The sequence below is a fragment of the Aythya marila genome (genome assembly GCF_965140915.1).
Source record: "Aythya marila genome assembly, chromosome: 4".
Lineage (NCBI taxonomy): Eukaryota > Metazoa > Chordata > Aves > Anseriformes > Anatidae > Aythya > Aythya marila.
In genome coordinates this window covers 76,784,126-76,794,034 of record NC_139045.1, presented here as the reverse complement: position 1 = coordinate 76,794,034, position 9,909 = coordinate 76,784,126, and the positions used below count along the sequence as shown (strand labels likewise).

The 9,909-nt window shown below is 60.0% G+C and overlaps 1 protein-coding gene across 1 annotated transcript in view; it reads right to left on the bottom strand.

Annotated features, from left to right (window-relative positions):
- The window catches only part of LOC309877900 (dedicator of cytokinesis protein 2-like), a 66,520-nt gene that overhangs the window by 32,591 nt on the left and 24,020 nt on the right, over positions 1 to 9,909 (bottom strand). Inside the window, exons 24-28 of the mRNA XM_082759764.1 lie at positions 6,958 to 7,028; positions 6,589 to 6,695; positions 6,292 to 6,419; positions 5,762 to 5,833; positions 2,323 to 2,418 (exon numbers count right to left, since the gene is read on the bottom strand). Of these exons, the coding sequence (XP_082615890.1) occupies positions 2,323 to 2,418; positions 5,762 to 5,833; positions 6,292 to 6,419; positions 6,589 to 6,695; positions 6,958 to 7,028 (474 nt within the window). The remainder of the gene's footprint in view (positions 1 to 2,322; positions 2,419 to 5,761; positions 5,834 to 6,291; positions 6,420 to 6,588; positions 6,696 to 6,957; positions 7,029 to 9,909) is intronic.

Genomic DNA, 9,909 nt, shown 5'->3' with positions numbered 1-9,909 from the left:
TTGCAGAGCCTCGGGGGTGAGCGCTGCACGGAGCCCGGGGCCAGGCACACCATCTGCATGCGGATCTGGGGGCTCACAGCTGGGCCTCAGCTGCTGCCATCCTGCTGGGGGACTGGGCCCACAGTCAGAGGACAGCGCCTGGCTGGGGCAGGGCAGCCTCTGGCACCCCCATGTTCGGTCATGGAGCCCCTGCAAGCAGGAGTGAGGATGGGGAAGTCTGACCAGGGCATCCCCAGCTGGCACCCAAGGGTGCCCCACCTGCACGCACCCAGCAAAGGAGCTGGTGTTGCCTTAACGCCCGTGCCTGTGTCGATGGCACTCGTGTGGCCATGGCCCCGTGGTGCCGAGGGGACCCCACAGTGCCATGGGGCCTGGCTGTGGGAGGTGCTGAGCGCCCCAGTCTTGGCAGCTCAGCAGATCGTAGGGTGCCTGCGAGCCCCCCGGGGTGGGGCTGAGCCATGAAGACCTGGCAGGAGAGATCAGGCACCTTTCAGTGCCTGAGTTGCTGGGACAGAGAACACAGGGAATGCCTTTTTCCAGGTCCTCTTCTGATTCCCAGCAGCAGCAGGACGGGGCTGTGGTGGCCTTTGGCACAGGCATGGGTGTCCCTCGTCCCCCCCAAAGCTTTCTGCAGCCACAGCTGCTGGGAGCAGCCTGGACTGGGGGCCCAAACACAAGGGTGAGGCCCAAGACTGCAGCAACACCGTGAAAATGATAAACTAAAGTGGGAAAACTGCTAGACAGCATTTCTGCAGATCAGCAGGGCCAGCACGTGGGAAGAGGAGCAAGCAGAGAAAGTGAGGATCAGCCAAAGGCTTGCTCTCCTTCTCTTCGCCTTGAACATCAGGCCATGCTTCAACACCCGGTGTTCCTCATTATCTCTGTCACAGCCCTGGTAGGTAGCTTCAAATAGCTCTTTTTTTTTGCTCTTGCTTCCTCTAGCACTGAATCATGCAGCCTGAGAACAAAAGCTAAACGCAAGATGATACCAAACCCAGCCCTGCAAGCATCTCCTGCCTGAATCACACCTGAATCACAAGCAGCAGGAGCTGACCCTGCCCGGCTGGCACAGCCCCGGGGGCGCAGCCTGGCCCGGCAGCACGGCCAGTCCGCAGGCTGCTGGCAGCCAGGCGAATATTTGGGGCAGCACCTTGTCAAGTGCAGCCGTTTGGGGACAGCAAAGCTGCTGTCAGGGAACAGCCTGGGGACTGGGCAGCCACAGGGCAGCAGGGGCAGGGCCAGCAAGAAAAAAGCTCCCGTCCTGCCTGCTGGCTGTATCGCCTCGCGTGCATTAGGTTTTCATGAAAGAGAGCCAAGGATGGGATGGCAGAGCTACAGGAGTATCCCAGTACAATTCCTTAAGCAAAGGGCTGAGCTGCAACTCAGGGTGCTCACACCTCCCTGGGCATGGTGCACTGCACAGCATGGTGTGACACGGTACAGCACGGTGTGACGTGGTACGGCACGGTGTGACGGTACAGCACAGTGTGACATGGTGCAGCACAGCGCAGTATGGCATGGTGCAGCACGGTGTGACGTGGTACAGCACGGTGTGACGGTACAGCACGGTGTGACGGTACAGCACAGTGGGACACGGTGCAGCACGGTGCAGTGTGGCACGGCACGTATAGCTCTTCTCCACTGCTCCACCCCCAAAACACAGCCAGTCCCAGATGCTCACCCCCTCGCTACCCAGAGCTGTGTGCCTGGCCTGCTCCGCACAGCCTGGTCAAGCATGCTGGGTTTGCCTTCATGCTTCTGTAGCACACGTGTAAGCCCACACAGGCCAGGGCTGTGCTGGACTGTGCTTCCCCCCTTCATGACTAAATCATTGCACCCAGTGCAGCAGCTCTGCAGGAAGCCTCAGCTGAGCAGCACTGTGACCTGCCAACCCTTCAGCGCAAGGTGGGTGCCCCAGCACCTTCCTCCCATGTGCTCCCGGCATGTAAAATTGTGAAGGGTCGCTGGGTCTGTCACTTGTTTTCCAGAGAATACTGCCCAAACCCCTTCATCTGCTTCCAAAATGTCCTTTCTGCATCACAAATACCCGGCCTGCTCCTCCCAGCACACCCTCTACTCCAGAACCGGCTTCTGGCACATTTCCTCCCTCCCCTTTTGGGCTTTCTCATGCATCCTGCGGTGTTAAATACCCATAAATCCATCCCTGGCCAGCTGCTGTCAGAGACCGCAGCACCAGCTGAAGAACACCACTCGCTGCCTGTTCCCACGTGCCCACGTCAGCGCAGCCCCGCGCTGCTCCATCCCCAGAGCCAGCAGGGGATGCGGCGCGGTGCCGCTGCCTGGCAGAGTGGGGGTACTCACCCTCAGGCTGTTGTCCCGCTCCAGGACGATCACCCTCCGGTTGACGGTGTGCAGCAGCCGCTCCAGGACCAGCTGGACATGCTTCTTCACCTTCACCTGAAAGGCAAGAGGTGTCATGGCCATGGCAGGTGCTGCCGGGGGGGCAGGTGATGCACACCGCTGGTGGGCATCTCCCCAGGCAGCACCAAGCCAGGCTGCAAAGGGTTCGGCCTCCTGGGGGCTGGCATCACCAGCACTGCAGCTCATGAAAACAGCAGGCAAGGAGGCTGCAAAATGCTCCTCGCTCCTGCAGAATGCTCCTCGTTATTGCTGGCAGTGGCTACAGGAGCTGGGGCTGCGGGCATGGGTTTCCTCAGCACCCCCTGAGTGCTCCACACAGTGCCCCAGCCCCTGGCAGCAACAGGCAATCGGTGCTTGTGGAGGAGAAGCTGCACCCTGGAGCCCCTGCTCCTGCTGGAGCAGCCCCAGCACCCCCCGCAGCCCTCCCCTGCAGCCCAGGTGCAGGTTGCTGCTTCACCGCATCTTCCTGGCCAACAGTAACGCCGCCCTGAGCAGAGGCTGCGCAACGCTGCTCCCCACATAAGACGCCAGCTGTGCTAGTACAGACGGTACTAGGAGGAGGCTCCAGCCTCCCCCTTCATTTGTCCATAATAGAAGAAACATTCCCAGCTCACACAAAGAACTCAGAGCAGCTGGAACGCTGTTAACCCTCCAGCTCCGCCATCTCCAGGATTCCTGCAGAAGTTTTGCAGGGTTAAAAACCAAGTTTCTCTGCAGGCCGGCACAAGGAAGAAGCCACCCCAGGTTGTCTCAGCAGGGCTCTGCGGTGATGCCGGAGCAGCTCCAGCTCTTGGGAGCCAGGTCTGGATGTGTAAGAAAGGGTGTCCTGCGAGGAGACACCTGGGGACGGATGGTAACACCAGCAGCGACAATCTGAGCAGGGCAAAGGTGGCTCTGTGCCAGAGGTGTAAGGGACACCCAGGCATCCCTCCCTTTTCACAAGACCCAGAGCAATTTCCCCCTGCAGGACAGGAGGCACCTCTGCAGCTCAGACAGCACTGGAGAAGCCCTAACACCTCCGAAATAAAGTCTTGTGGATGCCAGCACAGCACCTACCACTTGAGCAACCTCCTCCTGTGGGGGCCGGCACTGGGACTGCCAGCCTGCATGTGCAGAGACCCCGAGCCCCGCTGTGGAGCACAACGTGGCCTCGTGTGCCTCCCCAGCTGAGCTGACACAGCCGCCTCACCCACCCAGGGCACGGCAGCACACGTCTGATCCAGCCTCCATGCCAACAGCTCTGAGGTCTGAGCCTCCCAGAAAGCAACAACGGAGCACAGAGCAGCTGGGGAAAGGCAGAACCAGAGGCACCTTCAGCCAAGGCTGCAAACGGCTGCTCTCCTGCACAGGGGCCATCTCCTCTCCTGTGTCAGATGGCTCTGCCCTCTCCTCCTGTGCTGCTCTGCTCAGCAGCCACAAATCCCCTCTGCTCCACCAGGGTGCTGTGCACCGAGACCCCAGAGTGCAGAAATCCAACACCCTCTTTGTACAGCGGATCCCATGCACGAAGGGGAGCCCCCGTCCCTTCAGCAACCCCTCAGGGAGCATTTGGCATCCTCAGCACACAAATGTCTTCCTGCACCTCCCAGCCATAGCCTGTGCCAGGAAGGATGCCCATCCCCACGCAGGGCACAGCCTGCAGGCAGCCACGGGCCCCTCACCTCCACACAGCCCAAGTCTTGCCCCAGCTGCATCAGGACCACAGTCCGCAGCCTGCCACAGCTTCCACCTTCAGCTCTGACCTAAACCACATTCTTTGCCAGCCTCTGTCCCTAACCTCTTTATCCAGTGAACTACGCACAGGAGTAACAACTCCTGGTTACTGATATCTGGGACAAATTGCAATGAACTTCCATAAAGACAGCAAAACACCATCACACCCTAGCACAATGGGTCCTGCTGCCACAGAGGTAGAAAACACCCTGAGGAACTGTCCTGCTGAGCTGCAGCACAGGTCTGTGCTGTGCCGAGGTGCTGCAGGAACAACCTGCACCCACCGCTGCCAGGGACCTCGCCTGCTCCGATGGGGGCTTGTCCGGAGGGGCGGTGGTGGAGGGCGCATGTCGGAGGGACGGGGCGCAGTGACCGAGGCACGGGCACGTCTGAGCACCAGGTGCCTCAGCCTGGGCTGCAGCTGGGCTGAACCCTGGGGGGGGGCACACCTCCAGCACCAGAATCCATACAGGAGAAAATCTGCACAAGCCTAAAGCTCGGCTATCCTGAGCCAGAGCCGCTGTCAAGGAGAGCTGTCAGCAGGTGGCTGTGTGTGCGCAGGGAACGCCTCGGTGTGAGCACGGCCAGCAGCGGGTGCGGATGGAGGGTTCAGCTCTGCAGAGCCCAGGGCACGCTCTCAGCACCACCAGTCCCATGGCAGAGGCGTGGGGGAACTCTGCCCTCAGGGCTGTGCGAGAGCACTGGGGCAGCCCTGGGGAGCACGCAGGCACTGTGGTCCCATGGCAAACACTGCAGGGCTGCCAGGGCAGCAGGGCACCGAGCTGCAACAAGGGTCAGGATCACACAGCTCAGAGGAACATCTTGCCTGCAGTGCGTGGCTGAGGGAAATCAGAGGTAAGAAATAAAGAAAACCTGGTGGCAAACAGGCCATGGGACAGAGCACGGCTGCAGAGAGAGCACTTCAGCAGTGGCACTGACATGCCTCTGCCGTGTGAGAGCTGGCACGGGACCGCTGAGCACAGGGAAAATGAGTTACAGCGCCAGGCAGTTGTCCGTGCACTCACCAGCTCGCACCTCTAAGTTATAAAGTGCACTGCTGGTTTTCTATAGGCAGGAAAAGCTCAACGCCCAGAGCCAGAAGCTGTTTGGTTACAGCCTAGACTGAACAAAGTCAGCTCTGAGGCAGGAGGCAGTGGTGCCTCCCAGCCCCCCTGTGCAGCTCTCGCTGTGCCCCGGGACGTGTGTGTGTCCGTGCCTTCCACCTGTGCAGCAGGGGGGCACCGTGGGGGCTCTGGGTGAGAACCTGGCCCACGACCCACACAGAGCTTGCCCTCGCTCGTGCCGTCCCAGGAGTCTGCTCCTGGCCCAGCACAGAACTTTGCTCCTCTAGGGCTGGGTTAGGTGCCCAGCGGAGATGCCCAGGAAGGACTGGGAGGGAAAACGCAGGCGCTGGGTGCAGACAGCAAGCGGCCCCGGGCAACCAGCCTGGAAGGCAGCGGCAGTGATGGCAGAGACATCCTCATCCTACCCCTCAGCTAGGGCTCACAGCACAGCCCGGAGTCACCCAGCCCCATCACCCACGGCTCCGGGGAGGCGTCTCCACCCCTGCAGCACCCCAGCCCCACGCTGTGACCCCCAGCTCCAGCACCGGGTCTGTGGCTGCCGTGGGAGGCGGAGAAGCCTGGCCCCCAGGAGAGGCACTCACCAGCTCTGAGTCCCCATGGTTCCCGTGCCGCTCCGCACCCGCACTGCCCCGCGCCTGCTGCTCCTCCGCTCTCTGCAAGACAGAGCCTGGCGTCAGGGCGAAGCCCAGCAAGGACAGCACCTTCCCACCTGGGGCCACCCCAGGGATGTCGGTGTCACCGTTCCTTCTCACAGATTTTCGGAACAGCACCGCATTGTCTGCTGGCCAGAAAAGGGACACTGCTCCTTTGTGGGGCTTTGGGCAGTGCTGGCACTGCCCTGCAGGCAGGGGGAGCACACTCACAGGGGGTTCAGGGCAGCCGTAGGCCAACTCAGGCTGCCTGTCGGTGGGTTTTAGCACCAGCCCGGGCAGGTTCCTGCCATGACTGATGGGCCACAGCAACCCCATTCCACTTAGGATGGGCCTTGATCAGCCCAACCAAGCCAAGGGCAGCAGTTCGTGCTTAGCCCTACTCCGACGTGTTCCACCAGGTGCTTTCCAAGGTGAATCCTGGAAGGGGAAGAGGGACCGGCAGAGAAGCCAGGCTTTACCTTCTGGGCCTTGTAGAGCACCTCCAGGATGTTGCTGAGCAGCTCGATGCAGGCGTCTTCCTCCTCTCCCTTCTCGATCAGCTCCTGGAGGATGGGCACCGCTGTGTGCAGCAGCAGCTCCCGGCACTCTGTGGGAAGGAGGGGGCGCAGGGCTGGCGGTGTGCGCACCCCAGCCCCCAGGCTGCCAAAATATCGGGGCAAAGGGGAGGAACGCCTGTGGCGGGGACGTGGCCCCGTCCGACCAGCCCTGGCAGCACCGGGCCAGGCCATGCAGTGAGCACCATGTGCTGCTCTCACCGTAGGACTGGAAGACCTTGGTGTTGATGATGTTGGTCAGGGACTGCAGCTTCTGCTTCAGCAGGCGCTGGGGGAGCAGGTTTCCGATGAAGTCCCGCAGCAAGACCCTGCGATCCAGACAAGAGGATTTAATGAGCATCAAAACACCAGGCTTGTGGGAACAGGGGGCGTCTGCAGCCCCAAGCACCCACAGCCCCCTTCCTCTAGGACAAAACCACTGGGGGAGCCAGGTGCCAACTGAGCCCCACAAAAAGTGAGCAAACGCTCCCCTGCATTTGCACAGGGAAGGGGTTAAGGAGGCACAGCCCCCCGCCCTGTGCTGGGGGCATCCCGCGGGCAGAGCGGAGGCGGAGGGCTGGGGACACCTACCCCAGCATGGAGGAGTCAAAAATCCCAAACACGTCCTCCAAGATGGAAGGCAAGTACTTCAGGGCTGCTCCCTGCAGAGAGACGAGTGCTGACTGCCGCGGTGTGCCCGCAGGGACGATGGACGGACAGACAGACAGCACGCAGGCAGGGCGGTGACCCCGTCCCTCCCCACCTCAGCACGGGCTGAGCACCTCTCCCACTCACCCCAGCTCCACGGCCCCTGCTGCCAGCCCTCCACGGTCACCCCCTCGGGAAGGGGCGTCCTGCTGGCAGCAGTTCTCTCCTGCTACGCCACCCACACCAAGCAAAGCACCTGAAATCACAGTGATAACACGTGTGTCTTGTAAACAATTGTTTCCAGCCTGTACTGTGGAGCCATAGAAAATCCAACTGCACCAGGCACACGGCCCCTGGCTGGGGGCTGCCTGTGGAGCTTCCCAGCACTGCTCACAGCCACTGCAGCCGCAGGGGGGCTGCCGGAGGGGCAGGGGGCTGCCCGGAGCCCACCCTGCCCTGTGCTCCCATGGGACTCTAAGGGCTGGGGGCATATGGCTAGATTTTTTTAGAAAAGCAAGCACATGGGCCACAAATCAGTCTGCATTAAAATCTACTTCATTATGTTTGCAACATGGTTAAACAGCATAAACAACTTGCCGAGTTCTGCTCCTCTCTAGCTCTGCTGGGGTGCCTCGTCCTGCAGGCTTCCCTGGACTATGCTGGCACTAGAGCTGCGACCCTCAAGCCTAAGGGGTGCCCCAGCTGGGATCCAACAGTTTTGAGTCATGCAGAGGGGCTGCCGACGGAGCTGGATCCTCGGCGGGTGACAAGTCCAGCAGCTAAGGGCTGGGATTTGCCACCCCCTCCTAGGCAGCTGAAATCGCACCAATTGTCATCAAACACAGCACACCCCGAGTCATTTCTGCAGCTCTTGCAAACCCTTCTCAGGTGTTTCTGTGTCCCCTGTTGCGGATGAGGGCAGAAAACCCGACACACGATCCACAGCAGCCTCCTCACCTCCTGCTCCCCTCTCCAGGCATTTATTTAGTTCCTCTTTGTGCACACACCCACAGACCATCTTTTGCTCCTCTACCCAGGCCCCACAGTGGCCTTGCCATCAGCTGGGCACTTCTGGGGCTCCCGGAGCCCCCTGGCCCCGCTCCCCTCCCAGCTGTGACCCAGGAATGCCGCCCACACCCCGTCTGTCCTGCAAACAGAGGCTTCTGAGACAAGAGCCAGAGTCCCTGGGACCCCAAGGAAATGCCCATCCCAGCAGGATGCCTCTCCATTTGTAATGACTTTTTTTCTTTTGTACTGAGAAGATATATAAAAAAAGATTAAAAAGTAGTTATTCTAATACATTTATACGATGCTAATTTTAAATAAGAATATTTTACAAAGTCAGACAGTTGTTAGTCTCGCATATTATGTCAGTTATCTTATTCAGTCACATTCACAACGTCAGAAAAATCAGCTAAATTTGATTTTTTTTATTAAACTCCATGCTTAAGTAAAGCTGGACTGATTAACATTAATTTTTCTGCCATCCTTTAATGCTGTATTGATTACACCCTCTCCATGACAGAGCCAGGATCCACGGCCAGCCTATTCTGTCTGCAGCTGGCAAGGTCAGCAGCTTACTCACCTTCTAAGATATGAGATAATATCAGAATTTTTCCCATTCCTTTTCTTCCCAGCATTACAAGACTCCCTAAGAATCAGCAACCACGTCTCAGTATGGCTTTCTTCCAGAAATTGCTCCTGGCTTTTATGTTAGCTGCCGAGGTGGCCCCCCGGTCATGCAGAAGTGCGCAGCGTTTCTTCCACTGCTGAGGACCGAGGGCACCAGCCTGCCCCCACCCACCAGCCGTGCCCGATCCCCCTCCCAGTGCAGGACAGCACCGCTTGCTGCATGTCAGCTCCTGTGCTCAACCCCTCGAGCCGCGGTCCCCAAGGCATCCCCGAGGGCAAGGGCACGTCCAGCACAGGGGACCTGCCCTTGGCACTCCCCGTGCAGGCTCTCTGCAGGTGCTGGCTTGGCACGGGCCCTGCAGCAGATGTCACCCATGGGACTCCTGCTGGTGCCTGGGCAGCTGCTGGGAGCCCCAGGTGCTGGCAGCCTGCGGCTCCGTCCCACCCCAAACCTCAACCCATTTAGGGGCAGAGGAAAGCAGGGCTCTGGGAGCGGGCAGGGGCTGGGTAAGGCTCCTCTCTGGGACCCCTCCTGACACAGTAGGAGGCAGCCCCCACAGCCTGCTGGAGCCAGGCAGGGCTCCCAGGGCGCAGGCAGCCCCCCGCCTCCTCCCACACTGGGGGCAGCCGCCAAGTGCCAGCATTTACTGGGGGTGCTGGAGGTGTCCAGCTGCTCTCTGGCCAAGGGCTGTGCAGGTTCATCCCTGGACCCCGTCCTGCCCAGCGCTCAGCAGCAGCTAAAGGAGATCCAGTCTCCTTTCCACAGCACAGAGCTGTCAAAATAGTACAAAACCTCGCTGCCTGAAGTAGTCCAACAAAAGACTGGCTTTCTCCACAAAAGAGGTGGCCTTTGAAAGAGTGTTGCAGCTAACAAGCTATTATCAGCCCTGCCTTGGGCTGATCAGATAATTGCAGCTTTAACGACAAGAGTAGGCAGAGCTGGATGAAGCTGCGACGCTTACGTCAGCCACCGGCAGATCCTGCGGGTGTCACCTGGGGCTGCGGGCTGGGAGCTGCTCCTGCAGCCCGAGACGAAGGGGTCTGTCAAGACGTTGCAAAGCCCACGTAGAGAACGATAAAAATAAAAACCAAAAAGTTCTCTCCTTAGAGCAGCTGCTGAGCACGTCCAGGATGCACCATCAGGTAGCTGGGCTCCAGCTCCAGGCACGGGGCGATGGCCAGGCTGTGTGGAGGCGCCTGCAGCCTCCCAGCACAAGGCTGGGCAGGGCTCAGGGCCAGGGGACGGGACCTTGCTGGCTAAAA